Raw genomic sequence first — 19,149 nt, forward strand, 5'->3', positions numbered from 1 at the left:
CAGATCAGTAATTCTTCTGAATTGACAAAATTCACTGCTTTCTGAGAAATGCTGCAAAAGGGCCTCTGAGGCTTCCCTGGGGGTGCTTACGGATTTGTGCTCGTATGCTAAGTGCACATCTTTGGTAAAAAGGGAGAAGAAAAGAACTTTCTTGTCGAAATCAAAATAAGCGATGTATGGAGGCATTACTTTTAGAGCAACCTACTATTTATTTCCATGGAAACTACAACATCTACAAAGAGCATAATAACACTTTCATAGAGCAAATTCTCAACTACAGAACAGTTTTTCAACACAGTCACCACCATGAGCTGTGAATTTTTGGCAGCACTGGACAAGAGCCTGCACACAGTGCTTGTAAAGAAGCGCACTAATTGAGGTGACCCGCTGTTGCCTCTCCTGAAATGCAGCACCTCACTGTGCTCACACCCTGTGTTTGGTTTCCATAACTGCTCCCAAGGGTTGCTGAATGCCAGCGGGTGCCATTTTTTCCTCATGGAGGAATTCAGTTCCACACTTTTGCTCCATCTGCACTTCCACGGCAGATGCCATTCTGACAGAGTGCCCCTCTGCTGCCGTCTGTCTCACGGCAGCAAAATGTAATGATATTGGTGGGAAGGTTCAATCTCTACTGCCACAGCACCAGCATCCTCTGACATCATGGGCCAACAGAATAGAACAGGAGGCATTACCTGTGCAGCAGCCATTCTCTCACCCCTAACTGTCCATAACTAGCGTGTGTGCCCCCATAAGGGAGATGACAGCCTGGTATCCAAGTTCGGTGCTAGTGCTGTGTGTTTATTTTAGTGCATAGAGAAATACATGTTTAAGCCAGTTCTTGTATTTTCCCCAAGGTATAGTTTTGCATTTTTATCATCATTTATGACTGAAGTGTTGGAAGAAAGCTTTCAGATGTGAATATATAATAAATTAAGATCTAGTAACAGTTAGCTTTTGCAATCATTTGCCTAGAAAATCCTTCAGGGTGTTTTCTTTATATAAGCAAGTAAGACCTCTTGCTCTTCTTCCGTTTTACACAAGTTTTAATGCTATCTACTGAAAAAAAATGCGTAAGTCAGGTTGGGGAAATTGTTTGCTGTCTGAAGTTTTTGTTGCTATCTGGAGTCCTGGTGCGGTGGTTGAGCATTTGGAGCTTTTGTTAAGGTCATTTTGCTGCAGCGGTGCAGGTTGATTTGTGCTTGATATCAAGATGTCTCTGAAACAACTTCATCTCACCAATTAGTTGTGACAATTTCATGCTAACTGTAACAAAAGGAAATAATTGAGGGGGAATATTTTCAATTGCAAGCATGCTTCTCATCTTTTGAGCACACACGGCAATAGCAGAAGGAATAGAAGGCAGCGTACTGCAATTGGTCATCTCCATCAGTTTTTCCACAGAGTGCAGTTTGAGAACATCTGGGCTGCAAAGCACACCTCGTGAACTTCCATTGATTGGTTCCTTGGGCTGCCAGCCATCAAGTGTATTTTTAGATACTTACAGCAAATCTTATCGCCTGCTAAAGAATGCCAAATCTGTAGTTCTAGTCAGCTGCTGTTTTTCTGTAGGGAAATTACTGGGGGGGTGGGGAGGGATTCTGGTTTACGTGGTTACTTTGCTGCAGTGCTGCAGGCTGCCATTGTGCAGCAATAGCTGAGTTAGCCTTCAACTCACCAGCTGGTGATGGGTATCAAAGTCCGGCTGCGGCAGTGCCAGCTCAGCGTGACCTGCTCTTGTTTCTTTCTAATCCTGAGAGGAAAACTGTTGGCCTGGACAAAGTAAGATGGTTCTTTCCTTCAGTAAAACCATCTCTAAAAGCAGAGGGGGTGGGGAGAAGCACATAAGGCATTTTGTTCCCATTCTTAATGGCTTAGGCTTTATCGTTCCATTTTACAAGAACAAAGGGATGCATGGTAATTTAATGTAAAGTGAATAGGCTGGCTCCTTATCTGGGTAAAAGCTTGATGCGTACTACAGTTGCATATCACTATAGCAGAAGCACTTCTTTGGACTTTTGGAATATGCACATGCTTTTTGGAAGGAAAAATTAGTTCTGCCCTACGTGTGCTGTCTGCCATCTGCAGCTATATGTGAGTTAGTGATAAAAGCGCTTCACAAGAGTGCAGCTGCCTCAGCAGGTGTAAACTCCTCATCTTAGTCCTGCAGGAGTCAGAAGTGCTCTGCTCCCAGATGATGGTGCACGGTGTTTCTTGCTGCAGATGCATCTTCCAGCCCTTTGGGTGCTGCCTATCACCTCTCTCTGAAGCTCTTTACATTTAGTTTGGCCACCTGTCTGTTCTGTGCTTGATTGGAATTTCTGTATCCCACAGCTGTTAAAGGTGGGTAGTATGCATTAAAAAAAATGACTTGTTAACAGAATTTTTTTCAAAAAAGCGTTCACCATTTTTGATTTGAGACAAATCTTCCCATCCTGAAGCATACAATATTTCTCATGTTGTCAGTTCCTCAGCTTTTCTAAAAGCTCCCACCTTCAGCATCACCAACTATCTCCTCAGGCCCTGTAACCCAAGCTGTGTTTGTAAGCCTTTGAGTATGGATGCATTCAAAACTGATCTTATTACTGCAAGCATTGTCTCCAATTAGACTAAATCCTTTGGAGTAGGGCTTATGTCACTTGTGTGTGTGTGTGTGGGGGGGTACACCTTATGAAATATCTAATGTGTTTCTAAGTAGCATATGAATGATAAAAATATGGGCTAATTGTTCTTGTCCTGACAGACTGTTCCATTCTAGGATTCAAAAATGGGCAGTTTTGATCCTCATCTTGGTATGTCTGCATTCCTCAGCCTGCAGTGGGTGCCTCAGACAGCTCTCACTGACAGCAGATGCTTGGTAATGTCTGAAAGCTGTCCTGTTTTTTTTTTTTTTTTTTTCTAATGTTGTAAACCCTGAACAGGTTGTGAACTGTCAGCTGTTAACAATAGTGTATTGAGTGAGAGCCATAATGCAAGGAAGTTAGTTTTATTCGTTTTACAATGTTATTATTAGAGGCATGAAGAGTAAAACAAACATAAAATGCTGCCTCTTTAAGCTCCTGGCTGGTCTTTGCAGCAAGCAGTTTCATTTCTAGTTCTTGTTGTACAGGGTCAAGTGCAGTAAATCTCTGACCTGAGGCCAGTGTAATCTTAATTCCTTGTAGATAGACTTGTTTTGTTGAAGCTGTATTGGTTTTGCAACAGTTCGTACTGCTAATTCACATAAGAATTGAAAATGAAATTACATACATAAAATCTCCAAAAATAAAAACACTAAACAACCCACGCCACTAATACTGGGGGCTTTGCTGTCTGTTGGGAAGTGGCGTCTTCCACCGATTAAATACCAGACAGAAAGTCAGAAAGATGAATTCTAATCTCTCTGGCACCAATTTGCTATGTGCTGTTGGATGTGGAATCGAGTTGGGGAGTGTGCTTTCATTACAGATTGCTTGGATTGTGTGCAAATTGCTGTTGTGCCTGTGTCTGGAGACTGACAACTTATTTAGCAAGTAGTGATTGCCTGGAGAGGTTAGTACAGTACTGATGTTAAAATAGTTTTGAAGAATACCTCTTAGAAGTGTTGAGGATTCTCTCCTGGTGAAGTTGTTTTCTAATTTTTTCTTTTAATTTTAATAATGCTTAGTTGGTGAGTCTTAACAAAAGTCTGTTAGCAGCTGTAACAGACGTCATTCAGCTCCAAGCAGAAGGCCAATGTGTTAGATTTAAGAGCAAGGATAGGTTTTATTTCACTTAGCGTTCGTTCAGAGTTTGAGAGTTTGTGTTGCAGTGTGCATCTCTTGCATAACCACTGCTTGAAAGCATCCTTTTATCTGATCAGTGTATTACACAGAACCTCTTTATTGGATATGGGTCATGAGACTTGAAGTACTAAATCAGATGGTGCTAAAATAGAGCTATAGAGGGTGGCAGGAGGGCTGCCACGTTGAGTCACAGAGTTGTGGCCAAAGCTCTTCTGCCTGTGCAGTGCTGCAAGAAGCAGGCTGCCCTTGACTTGCTCCAGTGGATGTTTGGGAACGACAGCCCAGTATGCTGAAGGGGGAAGAGAATTTTCCCTTGGATCAGTATGGTTGGGTTGTGGCCTGTTTTCTTGTATTCAGCTTTAATGAAAACAGTGAGCAAACGAGTCTTTTCAAGTACATCTGCTTTGCTTATTCCCTGAACTGAGTGCCAGGGGACCAATCTGTTGCACAGACTTGCCATTTGTACCACATTGTCTCCAGCAGATTGCCATGTGTGAGGTAAGTGTTTGCCCAAAACTATTACATCACCTTAAGTAAGTGTTTGTTACTACTGCTGAATACACACAAAAAAGCAACTATTCTATGGTTCATTATTGAGAATAACTTTTCTCAGCCAGCACATCTCCACAACTTTTTTTTATTCATTGGCAGTGATTTAAAGATATTTAGAGTAGCCTAAGAATTAGCATATATGCTTTATAGTTGAAAACGTGTGCAGTCTTTGTATGGTTTTTTTTGTATGTAATGTTACCATCCTGAGCTCAGTTAAAAGTGAGGGGGAAAGTTGCAGGTTTGGCTACTAAACCTGGAATTGCTGGCCAGTGAATTTGTGCATTGTGAGGGCTGTTTACTCCAGATCGTAGGTCTGGCAGGGTTGAATGTCCTCGCAGCTCAGGATGAGTCCCTCACCATCTGTTTGTGGCAGGAACCTAGCTTATTGTATTTAGTAAGTGCATGCCATTATCTGCTGAGGGACCTGCGGTTGTACAGTTGAACGCATTAACCGTATATTCAAGTAATTGTTCCTTATGGTATACTTTATACGGTGGTCCAGTCCTTTGTCTAGGTTCAGTGTGGTCAGCAAAGCTTTTTCCACAGCAGTACAAGTGTTGTGACCACGTGCACTGTGTGAAAGAACTCACTTTCTTTTGAAGTATCAGGCAGGATATGAAATTAAGATTGGATCAGACTGCTGATTGCAACAGAGCGAGGTTCATCCTGAAGGCATCAATGGGATAAAATGCTACTGCTATTTGTTGCCCGAAGCCAAACTACAAAGCGTAGCTTTGTGCGTGGGAGAAGAGCAATGTATTTCACACAAGTGGACTGGCTGTTATATGGTTGCTTTTAAGATACACAGCAAAGCCATATTGTCATATATCTATAATGTTTTGTCTGGAAGGATGCTTATAACACCAGGAATGGCAGAGTCTAGATATTCCTCAAATATATATAGCTGGTTCATACAGTGAAGTCTTTACTTCTAGATGCTGATTATAACTTGTCTGATAGCGTGACCACATTTAGAATCGTAGAATGGCCTGGGTTGCAAAGGACCACAGTGCTCATCTGGTTCCAACCCCCTGCTATGTGCAGGGTTGCCAACCAACAGCCCAGGCTGCCCAGAGCCACATCCAGCCTGGCCTTGAATGCCTGCAGGGATGGGGCATCCACAGCCTCCTTGTAGTACACATCTGCTGTCTACTTCACTGGGGCTATCCAGGTCTCTGGATAGTGACTCTTCACTGCAGTTGTGGGGAGTCAGAAAAAAAGAAGTGGAAATGAAATCCAAGAGTTTGGTTTGCTTGTATCTGTAATCAAACATCTTTGAGGCTGAATGGGTGCTCAATTTGCTTCTAATATAATATACCTGTCTTTCTGGGCCTTGTCTAGGTTAGTGTAAAACCAAGCATGCAAAATTCTGAAGTGGAGTTGTGGCACACAAATATAAGCCTGACTGTTTCCTGGGTTTGTGATTCTTAATATTTAAGGGAGATTTAACCGTTGTTGTTGCTGTTGTTGTTGTTTCCTTTTGAGAACCATGGTTTGTGGCACAAAATACTTTGAGTATTGGGGATGAGTGGGTGTGGAAGGAGGTGAGAGGTGTGCCAGAGTGCCTTTGTCATGGAGTTTGGGCAAGTTAGCTTCTACCCATGTGCTAACTGAGCCCAGAGCCGTTTAGTTCCTCGGGCTGGAGAACAAACAGATGTTTTCAGTCCAGTAGAGCTGTTGATTCTAGGCTCGTTCCCATCAACATGTGCAGTGGCAAGTGTAAAGCTCAGTATTAGTTTCTGCTAACCCTGAGCCCAGAAGCTGTGTCAACACTGCATTGGGCCTGAGCTGTGTACATTGTGCTGGACTGTACGGAGATCATCTCACTAGAAGCCACCCCTGGTCTGAGTGGTGTTGCTTTGTATGTGTGGCTATGTCCTCACCCATTTCTCAGATGGAAGTACCTCCAGCAGTGGGACACGTAAATAGAGCAGGAGGTGTTGAGGTGTGCAGTGAAATGGTGTAAGCTGGCAGCCTTGTGCCTAATGCTCGTATCTGAGACACCAAGCGTTCTTTTGTGGTTTTCCTTCTTATTAAGCAGGTCCAACGCTTCAAATGCTAGATGAATTTATAAATACACCTTTTAAATATGTGAGTGGTCTCTTCATCCGTGTCTGGGCTTGAGAGCCCTATGGTATGTTGGTATGGTTTTGGTTTTTTTTTCCTTCTGCTTAAGCCACCCAGGGAAGCTATAAGGTACAACAGCAAATAAAAGAATTTATTACAGCTAGATTGGGGCAGTGTGTAGCTTGGAGAAAGAGCAATCCTGGAGAGTTAATGCAGAGTAAGAGGCTAAATGAGTACTCTCTTTTCTAAATGAACGTGTGCCTGATGTTAGGGAGCAGCTTTCTGTGCGAGTAGCCCTAGTTACACAGTTATTCCAGGACTCTGAGATGCTTCATTAATTGTTATTTGCTGTGAGCTGTTAAAACTGAACAAGCAGACGGCTGCTTGTCTGGAGCAGAGACTTTCCATCCTGGTGTCTTCAGATTTAGGTACGTTGTGGCTTGCTCAGGTAGTTGCTGGGCTTTGTGCTTTTTCTGAAAGGCACTGGTTATGTATCTGAGCCACTGAATAGAACCACTTCAGCAGTACCATAAGCAGCCCATAGCTGTGCAGGTGGGAATGAGGACCTGTAGGAGCTGTCAGGGCAACATGGATGTGTGTTGAAAGAATGTTTGAGCTGGAATGCTGACGTCACAGGACCTCTATGTGGTTTCCTCCTGCACTCTCCAGTTCCTTGGAGAAAAGGTGGTGGAGAAAAGGAGTGCATGTGCTTTGCCATCCCAACCAGAGCGCCGCGTCCTGTTTGTCTGGAAGTAGCATGTGCTGCACATCTACAGGTGCCTTGGAAGGGGCTGGGCCGGTCTATCCTGGCAATTTGTATTTGTTTAGACTTCCTCTACAGGATTTTAATGTGTTCTGAGGTCCAAGTTTGCAGTACTGAAAGCTCAAGATTCAAACAGTGCTCATGATGTTTTGTGGGGAAGATTATGATTATGCAAAAGATTCTTTTTCTCTTTTTTTTATGGACTGTCTAAACTTTCCTTGGAAATATGAACGATGCTTACAAATAGTGAGATGGTTTTTAGTTACAGGATTACATGCTTCCTACTCCACCCCCAGCATTCTGCTTAATTTCAGCATACGGGGTGATCCCATAAGGGGGTAGAATTATGGCTGCATGAGCAAGTTCAAATCTGCCATTTCCTAATTTCTGAATGTCTAATTTTTTCCAACTATAAATACCTTTATTGTGATGGAGGGTTTTATGTGGTTTTTTTCCTTCATTTTTTAAAATGATGTATATAAACGTTTGACTGTAGATGATCAAAAAAAGATTCAAAATTCAGTGCCCCTTTTTCCTGTGAAATGCAAAGCTCTGTCTTTTGTGCCTGTCTCTTCTGGGTGCTGTATAGGAATGTTAAAGCTATGACTGGAATTGGGAACCTGCAGTGTTAAAACGTGTATCTAATGTGCTTGATTTGTACAGGAAGTTAATTTACTCTGTTTTGTAACGTTCTGCATTTGTAATCTTTTGATAAATCTCATTCAGTTATTTTTGGAAAATAAAGGAAGTATTATGGATCTACCTCTTAGAGCCATGTAAACAAATACTTTCTGAAAATGCTAGCTGGCAGAAAGAGGATTTGGGGGAGGGTCTGTTTAATCAATCTTGTATCTTCTATCTCAATGAACCTCTTCAATTTTGTTCAAACTGAAGTGAAGCAAGGGGGTGTTGCTACCTTTCCTGAATTTGGGGTTTCCCCTTCAGAAAGAAGAGCAAGTTGCTGGATTTCTGAAGGAAACAATTTGGACGTTATATGACCAGTCGTCGTCTTTCTTCTTTCCCTCTCCCTAAATCCGTGAAGCATTTTCAGTTTGGGTGCTTGCTGCAGTTCAATATCACCAATGGTGAGGGCTTGGCACATAATTTTAGGTGTAAGTCTTTCTGATATAAACTGACTTCAGTATTTCTCCACCATGCCATTTGTTCCCATGGCTGTGGCCATGTGTGCAGCCCTAACCCCCTGGTGCTGACACAACTGTTTTTGAAGCTGTGCTTTTCCCTCCATTGGAGAAGCACTTTTTTTTTTTTTTTTTAAAGGGAAATCTCTTGTTGTTACATGCCATACCATCTGACTGATTGTGAACTTACATAGCAGTGTGTGATGGTTCACTTACAAGCGTGTGACATGGGGAGCTTACAGCATCATGATAATACTCCATGGAGAACATGAGCAAATGCAACAAGTGAACACCGCAGTCTTGACTTCAACTTAATTGAAGGGGGTTCAATACAAGTTAGAAGGGACTTTGCAAAAAGCTTAAATTAGACACTTTCTTCTTTCTGGTCAATCTTTTTTTTTGTTTTGTTTTTGTTTCAGGCTTTTTAGTTTGTTTATTTATTGCCACACTGTAACACACAAATTTTGGGGGACTGTTGAAACCAGTGCTAAAAATCTAATTTTTATGCAGATGTGGAGTATAAACTTCAAAAGAAGTTCCTCTTGGGTGCTGTTCTTGTTGCTTTTCTTAAAGGCTTGAAAAACATGTATTCCCTGAGGCTCCATCTGCAGTACTGCATCCAGACCTGCGACCCCAGGATGTGGATCTCTTGGAGCCACTTGGGTCCAGAGAAGAGCCACTAAAATGATCAGAGGGCTGGAGCACCTCTTCTATAAGGAAAGTTTAAGGGAACTGGAATCGTTTAGCTTGGAGAGGAGAAGGCTCTGGGGAGACTTCATTGTGGCCTTCCAGTATTGGAAGGGAGCGTATAAACAGGAGGGGGAAAACAGTTGTTCATGAGGGTGGATAGTGATAGGACAAGGGGGAGTGGTCTTAAACTGAGACAGGGGAGGTTTAGGTTAGATATTAGGAGGAATTTTTTCACACAGAGGGTGGTGAGGCAGTGAAACAGGTTGCCCAAGGAGGCTGTGGATGCCCCATACCTGCAGGCATTCAAGGCCAGGCTGGATGTGGCTCTGGGCAGCCTGGGCTGCTGGTTGGTGACCTGCACACAGCAGGGGGTTGGAACTGGATGAGCATTGTGGTCCTTTTCAATCCAGGCTGTTCTATGATATATGCACAGAGCTTATACCACTGTGCATTTGCTCTGATTTTATGTAAACTCTCAAATTGCTTAATAGTTTGTGTTGTTTCAGCTGAACTTTGTGTATTAACAAGCTACTGCTATGCTACAGTGACTGGCAGTGAAAGGTTGATCTAAACACTAACACATTAACCATGAGAGGTTGTGTGTTGGGTGCAGGCAGCATCATCAACCTTTGCTCAAGTGCTATAGAGCGTGACGCTGCTTTTCAACCTGTGTGATTCTGACAGTAATGCATGAAGAGCGGAACAGCTGCATGTCTGTGCACCACAAATGAGAGGGTAAAAGAAATAATTAAGCAAAAGGTATGTCACAGAAGTGTTGAGACCACTGGTGTGTGTAATATGCGTGCAAAGAACAGGAAGGCAGGAAGGGCTGGGGAGGCAAAGCATTTTTAAGCATTTCAAAGGTCTTGCCTCATAAAGAACTCGGTGAATTGTGCACAACTTCACTTACTGCAGGGGTGTGAAGAGCTGAGTCAGCTTTGCTGAATTCTGAACTGTGTATCTGCACATTTTTATTCATTAGGCAATGAATCTACAAACTCAACCCTACACGGAAAACCAGTTACAGAAATTATGCTTTCCATCAGGTTGCATTGCCCTCTTGGCTCACCTGACCACTATCCTGGTCATTTAGTTCAGTGACTATTTCTGGGTTTTACAGCACTTCAAAACTTGCACAAGAAACCTTCTGGGGGCAATTCTTTCATTTCTGCTCTATCTCCTCTTAAAATGAATTCTGTTTAGTTTGAGGAACTTTGCTCTTTCCGCAGTCATCTCACCTTGAAAATACTTACGCCACAGAACAAATGGAACTGCTGAATTCTCACAAAATGGGCATTGCTCAGAGCTATGTGGGAACTCAGCATGAACCATGTGCTGCCTTGGCCTCAGTTCCAAGAAGTTAAAATAAAAACGAAAAATATAAATGACCGAAAAACAAAGAGAGGGCACAAAACCCATCCTGAAACTGCCAACTAATCTCCTCCCATGAGATCAAGGTGTTTTTATCTACTAAGCCTTGAGCGGGCTAGGTGCAGAAAGGGCAGCTTGGAAAAATTTCCACTCTTGGATGGCGGATGGGATACCCATAGGGTGCCTGCATAATGCTCACGTCATTGCCCTTTGCCTGTACTATGTCCTGTAGGAACACAAGTGGGAGATTAAATATAGGGAAATTATTTCTCCTCTCTGTTCGTCGTTGCCTTTAAACACTACTCAGTTGCACAGAAATCTCCTGTGGGACTTGGAGGTGTTGTATTTTCCTATAAACCGGCTCTAAGGAAGATAGCAAATAGATGGGATGGAGTTGTTAGATGCTTGTGTGTGGTGTAGAAAGAAGGAGTCCTTGTAGCCTGTTTACATTACATATACAACATGTTGTGTCTGTTTTGAAGGCTTGTTGTGCTGTACTCCAGGTGTGCTCAGAAACCACTTTTTGATCCATTGAATCAAGTACTACATTAGTAATTCTGGGTGCAGATGACTGACTTTTTATGCTTTCCTTCTGAGGGAAGCTCCATTGAGTCCTTTAGAGACTTGACTCCCTTCTTTGAGACTTGAAACCCTCCCAGGTTTCTTTCCACATTACTCATCTCACCTCTGTGAGTGCATTATGCCACGGTAGCAATCTGTTCAGTGAGGGCAGGTTGGACTCTGCTCCCAGTGGAGCCCTCAGAGCTATCTGAAGAGCTTGCTGCCCAGCCATGAATTGCTCTCTCACTCTTGGTAGAGAGTGAATGTTTCCCCGTAGAGCTGCCAGCTCCAGTAAGAGGTAGCAGGTCTGGCTTATTGATGTTGCCACTGGTGTGGTTGAATGGAGAAACAAAGTTCTGGATGGATATGAATGTGCTTCTAGCTTAAAAAACAGAAGTGTAAGTTCTGGAGCAGCAAACGTTTCTTGTTCAAGTGTTTGCAGTGTTGTTGCTTCCCCTTTTGGGAATTATCTTTAGATAATACTTTCAAAAATCTGGCTGTACATTTGTAGTGTTCTTGTTTTTTAAACCCCTCTTTGGGAGACAGGTGGAGCATTAGCACTGAGTTGTCTCCCAAACATGCAGTGACTTTTCAACTATATGAAGAAATTTCCCTTCCTACATCTCTCAGAGGCCAGTTTCTCTCAGTTGCATTCATTATCCCCATTTACCTCTTATTCTCCAGGCTTGCAGACATGATTACAGAAGGATTTTCAATTTCCACCTCAGCCTGTTAGTTTAGGTACTGAGCACCCTTGCGCCTTTACCATTTTCCCAGCCTGTATGCTTACAACAACAAGTTTAGGTAAAACACTTCAGTGAAAAGCATAGTAAAATGTAAACCCCAAATGGGGTGTTAGGGAGCTAACGCTGCAAAGCAAGACTTGTAGTGACATTTCAGTTTTATTCTGCTGCTAAGTGGAATGGTTGCTATTATGAAACTGTCTTAGGCATAAGATATTCTTACTGCATCCTTTCAGTATGTGATTTAAACAGACTTTTAATTTTAAGCATTTGCTTTAGTATCTTACTGCCTGGGGAATGTAATCGATAAAAGACCAAGAATAGAAACAAAGAGACTCACATTGGTATCAAATGAATATTGGATCAAGATTGTGCTATATCTGAGAAAGTATATCTGAAAAGTACTTGTTTTGTTACTCTGATGTTATAAGTGCTTAAAACTGAAAGAAAAATGGAGTATGTTTTTTTCTGAAACACGTATGTTTTGTGTTTTGAAGTCAATTGTATTTCTTGTGAATAATTCTTTTTGGCTAACTCATCTACCTGAGGAAGGTGATCATAATCTAGATCCTTTCTTTTTGTATATGCAGGTGTATTATCTGAAAAATCTGAGAATGGAATGACTACATTTTACATTAATACAAGTTTCCAGTATGTTAAATAAAGCCTTGGAAATGGCTCTACAATTAATGTAAGTTCAGTTTTGTTATTTGGTATCAAATGACTACCATAGATAATGCAGTTTTTATATATCTCTGTTGTAAATGCTTGACTGATACTAACAGTTCAGCCTCTTAATGACTCTGGTTTAGTATAAGAATTATTTTTCGTCATTGTGAAAATTGCTTGATGATGGTAATATGCTAGTTTACCAACCAGTGTATTTCTGCTTAAATAAAGAGCATGTTTTTGTATTTTAGTTACTGGTTTCAATTAGTGTCATTAGTCCTGACAGTAGCTTTACAAAATTTCTTACTATATGATTTTCTATGAATTTGCATTTCTTATGTGGTTTTCTCCAGGTTATATTTTCCAGCCATTAAAACCTATGTACTGGTAAGTTTTATTCCCATCTGATTGCTGTTCCATTCTGGCTCCCATGCATTGGTCCAGGTACACCACCAGTTAAGATCGTGACATAGGCAAATGTGTCACCTTTTCCAAATGTTAGTTGACTTCGTTGATCAAAGTATTGTCTTGGTAACAACCTAACCAGAATGTTTGATAACAAACCTCCAGGCTTTGTAGACAAGACTAGCACTTGTCTCAATATTAAATTAAATATTAAATTATTATTTTTTTTTTTTAAAAGAAAGTATTAATTGGTTTTCAATAGCATTTGTGCTCCTGAATCCCCAAGCTTTCTTTGAAAATCCCCCCTGCCTGATTATTTCTAAGTGAACCAGAAATTTAAAGCGAGATGTGTTGTTATGGAAGTACATACATGAGCTGGTGTCTATCTATAGCTTTACACCTCCCATAAAATGGAGGAGTCAATCCAGAACAAAATGCCTAGGAAAAGAATTATAAAGGGAAATAAAATAATGAAGTGAACTGATAACATGACAAAAATTGTCAGTGCAGCCCTTTGGAGTTCTTTTAACCATTTTAGATAATTTTGTTTTTACTCTTGCAGAAGCCTCATTTTGGATGTCTAGAACATCTGTGCAAAGCAGCTGGAATTAGTTGAATATAATAACCGCTGCTGATTGAGTTGCATCCTCCAACATGACCAGTCCTCAGTAAGTACCGTACCACGATAATTATAGCTTCTTTTAATTACCCAAGAAAAATTCCTGCCTGTAGAATATTGTTGTGATGTCAGAAGGAAAAGTTGCTAGTTTGAGAAGGAATAGTGGGATTTTGTCAGTTGCCTAAAGAGTGTGAATTAACAGAAAAAGCAAGAATGCACTAAGTTTTGGATGTATACTGACAGCCAGTGGCTAAAAATTACTTTGTTTCGTTTTCATATCCATTTGCCTTTTCCCTTCCCTTTCACCAAAACTGTCTGAAGGCTGCTTGCCAACACCAGTCTATTGGTTGGTTTGGTTTTCTTTTCAGTCACATCACAGAATCATGGGTTGGAAGGGACCTCAAGGATCACAAATCTCCAACCCCCTGCCACATGCAGGGCCACCAACCTCCCCATTTAATACCAGCCCAGGCTGCCCAGGGCTCCATCCAACCTGGCCTTGAACACCTCCAGGGTGGACGGGGCATCCACAGCCTCTCTGGGCAGCTGTTCCAGCACCTCACCACTCTCGTAGTAAAGAACTTCCCCCTGACATCCAACCTAAATCTTCCCTCCCTCAACTTAAAATCATTTCCCCTTGTCCTGCAGTTAATCAACCCTTTCACATCAGACTCTGCCTATGATATAATCTGTCTAAGAAACATGAAAGATAAATTCTGTTGAGAGGGGGAAGGCTGCACTCATCCATTTTCCTTTTTTCCCTTATAATACTAGAAATGGGATCTCTGCATGGTCTTCATGCAAAACTGTGTCAGCTCATCTTAGACTTGTAAGGGTAAAGGTTCACAGTCACTAAAGGTGAAAATCACAGAGAGAAGTTTCTTGCTAAAATTAGCTCCTGCCTCTGATTTGACTTGACAGGTAAATACAGTTCTGTTGGAAATGACATGAATCTCAATACTTTCAATCACTGGTTAGGCATGGAGTAAAATAAAATGAGCTTTTAGGTTGTACATATAGTAGTATCTCCCTTTACTTTCTGCATGGTGTGACAATATGACTCGCTGTCAGTCTTCAGAGCCTGATAAAATTATTCTGGGAGCTATAGGAAAACACCTGAAAGATAATGCAGTCACTGGTTGCAACCAAGGTGGGTTCACAAGGGGGAAGTTTCTGTTTATGAACTTAATCTCCTTTTATGACAAAGTTACTCACCTGCATGACCAAGGGAAGCCAGCAGATGTAATTTTAATAAAGCTCTTGATATTGTTACTCAAAGTATTGATCTGGAAAAAATGTCCAGCATATATATATAGAGAGAAGGGGGGGGAAGTGGTAGGTGAAAAAGTGGCTGATGGGTCAGGCTCTGGGGTGTATCAGACCTGACGCTGCCAGCTACATGAGGGAAGGGATTGTCCCACTCCATGCTGTGCTGTGCAGCTTCATTTCAAGCACTGTGAGCAGGTTTGGGTGCCACAATATAAGAAGGACGTAAAAATATTAGAGAGCATCCAAAGGAAGGCTGCAGAGGTGGTGAAAGGTCTTGAGGGCAGGATGTGTGTTGCTGAGGTCCCTGGGTTTGTTCAGCCCAGAGCAGAACAGGCTGGTGGGAGGCCTGATGGCAACTGCAGCTTCTCACAGGGAGCGGAGGGCAGCGCTGAGCTCTGCTCTGTGACAGGGACTGAGGGAACGGCATGGAGCTGAACGGGGGAGGGCAGCTGGGGATTAGGGGAAGGTTCTGCCCCAGAGAGTGATGGGCCTGGAACGGGCTGCCCTGGGCACTGGGCATGGCCTTGAGCTGCTGGAGCCTAAGGAGCATTTGGATGCTGCTGTTACATGCAGGGTTTGGGCGGTTCTGTGTGGAGCCAGGGATTGGACTTGATAATCCTTGGGGGTCCTTTCCAACTCAGGATATTCTGATTCTGTGATACAGGCGCAGCCTTTCTTTGACAATACTTGAGTTATAAAAGCTTTTTCAGGTTTTTCAAATGACTTTTTTGTGTAATGCTGGTAGCTATTAGCTCCTTTAAATCTGGATGAACGTTTTCCATCCAAAAGGGTTAGTCTGATGTTGTGGCTCTGAGCAATAGGTTTTTCTTTCCCTTTCATCTAGAATTCTAGCTTCTTCACTCACATCTTCAGATTTACAAGATACATGAGTTAAGAACTCTGCTAAATAATTCTTTTTTTTTTCCCAGAAAAAAAAAAAAAAAAAAAAAAAACACCCAAAACCAAAAACCAACAGCCCTACATATTAGTTTGCTTGAATAGCTGGAATATTTTAATAAACTTCTTTAAAGCAAAGTCACCTATGCAACTTTTGCAGTCAAATGAGAGATGAGTTGGGTGCCATATGCTTTTTAACTGTATCTCAAAGGAAAAAGACCTTCATACCTGCCGTTTAAAGCTTCTGAAAACTAGCATGAGATTTCTCAGAAGTTAATAAAATCCTGAGGATAAATACCAGAGCAGATTGTTTACACTCTATTCTGAATCATGTGAGGCAAGGAGCTCTCACTGGGAACTGCAAAGGATCAGTCCCTACTGGGACTTCTCATACGAGCTTTGTCCTACTATGATTTCAACCTTCATGTGCAGGAGGGTATGCTAGCTGACAGTGTTTGAGTTCTAGCTAAGTAGCATTTTAAATGTGGAGGACGTGGATATAGTGAGATGCTGGTTTTGCTTGCATGCAATTCTCATTAATGTTGCTGGAGTGGTAGAAAAATACATGTCTGGGCTTGGAAGCAGTACAAATAGCTGCTTAAGATACGCTTTGTAGAGGAGTACATAATTCTTCTGAGTCTCTGTTCTCCTTTCAGAATTGTTTTGAAGTAACTTGTAACAGAGTACTCTTACGTGGTTGAATGAAATCAAGTCCCCATCTCTCAAAAGCTCTTTGATAGTAGTGATCCACAGTGAGAGGGGTCAAAATTCATCCATTAACTACTGATCTGTATATTAATTAATAAGCTTAACTATTCATTGTTCACTTGTCCATTTTGCAAAGCAGTGAGTTCTTGGTGTAGTTGCACGCCTTCTTTCTGTTGTTCTTGACTGTTTTGCACAAATATTTTGCTTTTGGTTTCATACACCGTTTCCACATTTGTTTGTTCATAACACGTTTATATTTAGTGCTTTTGAAGCAGAGTGTGACATGCTGTTTTCTTTTATCTGTGAGATTTCTGTTGCCCTGTGTTACACCTACTGAAGACAAGTTTGAAGACATTTGATCTGTCCCCCTTACCGAGGATACCTCTCTCAATGACCTGGCCTTACAATTTGTTGTTTTCTTTCTTCTGTGAAGTTCTTGTCTCCAACTTATTTTTATTTGCTTGTGATTTTTTTTTTTTTTATATTTGCTTATATAGATTAGATGTATATATGTGTGTGCCTCGGTGGAGAGAGGTTTTTATTTTGCTAATTGTGTTTTCAGGCCTGCGATAGAAGGTGGTGTTTCAGAAGTTGAAATAATTTCGCAGCAAGTTGAAGAAGAGACCAAAAGCATTGCCCCTGTACAGCTTGTTAATTTTGCTTATCGAGATCTACCCTTAGCTGCACTTGATCTGTCTGTGGCTGGGTCCCAGCTTTTGTCAAATTTGGATGAGGAGTACCAAAGAGAAGGGTAAGTACAATGGGCAAAACTTTATTTTCTAATTTTATGTTATGGGAATTCCTCTGCCTGTAATTAAAAAACAAAACCAATAAAAACTCTGAGTTGGAGAAGAGCAGCCCATCGTCCTCAAACTCAGTGGCAGTGTGACAGTGATCAAACATTAAGGTCACTGTCACAGGATGGAAATGACTTTTTCTAATATAATTAATCAGTGCTGGTTTGGGACTCTTCGAGATTACATAATTCATAGCTACTATTTGACCCAGTCTAGAAGATTTCTGTCAGATGGGGAAAGTTAGACCAAGTCTCTAGCCTGTCACACATGCAGAGCGGCCTGATGAATGCTCTTCATTGGTGGTATTTCAGGATAACAGAGGGTTAGCTACTGTGGTTCTTTTTTGTGGTTGTAGGTCCCCTCACTGAAAAGGTAATTGATTCCTGAACATATCATTGCTTTTCCTAGTATAATTTAAATTGTGTAGTTTGCTTATGTGAAAATATTGACTTTGATGCATGCATGTTATTGCTGTTTTAGAACTGCTCCACTTTTATTGGAATAAAAGATCTTGATCAGTTTATAACATTTGCTGAAACATAACCCAGTGTCAGTTTATGTTCTACAGAACATAAGTTATCCTTATGCCTGATTCAGGCCTCAAGTGGCTGTAAAGTGGACTCTTGTGCTATGGTTTTCTTGAAAGTTTTGTGTCAACTTGAAAGCATAGAGAGTGGCAGTGAGAATGATGAGAAGAGCAGAAAACCTGCCATTGGAGGAAATAGCCTGCTACTGCTGGAAATAACTGTTTCCATTTCACATGAAGAGACTTTAGGGACATTATAAGGGATTTTACAGTGAGGAAGAGAATGGTCTGTTCCATCTCTATGGTATTTAGGACAAGAAGTAAAAAGACTTGAATAACAGCAAAGAAGAGAAGAGCAAGGACAGCAAAGTGCTTGGATAGACTAGTGGTGCGTGGGAGGAAGTGGGGAGTAGAATTGCAATCATTAGATGTCTTTAAGAAGACGCAGTTATCTGGAATGATGACAGTACAGCTTAATATCCCTTGGGACGGAGATTAGGTGAGCACTTGTACTTAACCCCTCTGTCTCTGTGGTTGCTATTCCACTGTATGTTGCACTGAATGTATTATATATACTCTGCTGCCAGTAAGATCTGTCTAAAAACACTTAACAGTAGGTTATACAGAGCTCTCAAGATGAAGCCATTAAAAGGCTTAATATAAGCCTCAAAATATTAACAGTTGAGTATGTTTTAACCTGTGCTCAGAAATCAGCAGAGACCTGCTTGATCTCCGCTCAGCAGGTATTCTGAATGCTAGTCAGGGAAGAGTACTGAGGAAAGACTCTTGCCTTTAATTTCTTTCCAAATTAGACTTTGTGACGTCTCCAGAAAGCTGTTGCTCTAAACAAGGGGAAATACATTTCAAGGAGGTTATGTAAGTATGGTACAACTGTAACACAAAATACTCTGCATAGCAGGAGAGGCACTTGAAAATTAATTTGAGTGTGCAGGTGTAACCCTCACGCTATTTTGGTGCTGAGTCGATACCAGTTTTGTTCAAATATGGATTTTAATAGGTTTTTATGATCTGAAACTCCAGTCTTCACTGTGCCAAAGTGCACAGGTCTCTCATTGTGACTATTTGAACAGTTTTGTAGTCTAAGTGTAGAAACAGACTTGTTCTTTTCCTCAGCAGAGATCTCTTCACACAGATAACTTTAGTTGCTTTGTCATTCTGAATGGAAATAAGTAGGTGCCATCCAGACTTCCCAGCTGCTGAGGGGATTCTGTGAAGAAAATTCAGACCTTTAGCTTGTATGTCTTAGTGCATTTTGGCTGAATATGTTCAGCTACGTCCCAAGGCTGCATCTTCCTCGTGAGAATGGCTCCTTCCTTCCAGGAGCACTATTTGCAGTTGCTGTCCTGTAAAATTTAAGAGCTGAGCTGAGATCAAGAAGGCTGACAGCCCAAGTGAAATTCTACCTTCATTCCACCTTGTGGCTTGTTTGGGAACGTGTCTGGTTTTATGGGCATGCTCTGCTTTCTCTCTCATGGCCTTTTTAGTTGTCTGACTCACTTCTCCACCTGAGTAAGAAGTATCTGTGGAGGATCAGATCACATTGGTACAGAAACTGCCAGCTACTTCTCCCTCATAGACAAAGAGGATGTGG

General features: G+C 41.5%; 1 protein-coding gene across 1 annotated transcript in view; it reads left to right on the forward strand.

Annotated features, from left to right (window-relative positions):
* Positions 1-13,375: 13,375 nt before the first annotated feature.
* TMEM266 (transmembrane protein 266) overlaps positions 13,376-19,149 on the forward strand; it is a gene marked incomplete at both ends in the record, with an annotated part of 54,280 nt that continues 48,506 nt past the window's right edge. The window contains 2 exons of the mRNA XM_079540802.1: positions 13,376-13,389; positions 16,777-16,965. Of these exons, the coding sequence (XP_079396928.1) occupies positions 13,376-13,389; positions 16,777-16,965 (203 nt within the window). The remainder of the gene's footprint in view (positions 13,390-16,776; positions 16,966-19,149) is intronic.

The sequence above is a fragment of the Tetrao urogallus genome (assembly GCF_951394365.1).
Source record: "Tetrao urogallus genome assembly, chromosome: 11".
Classification (NCBI taxonomy): Eukaryota; Metazoa; Chordata; class Aves; order Galliformes; family Phasianidae; genus Tetrao; species Tetrao urogallus.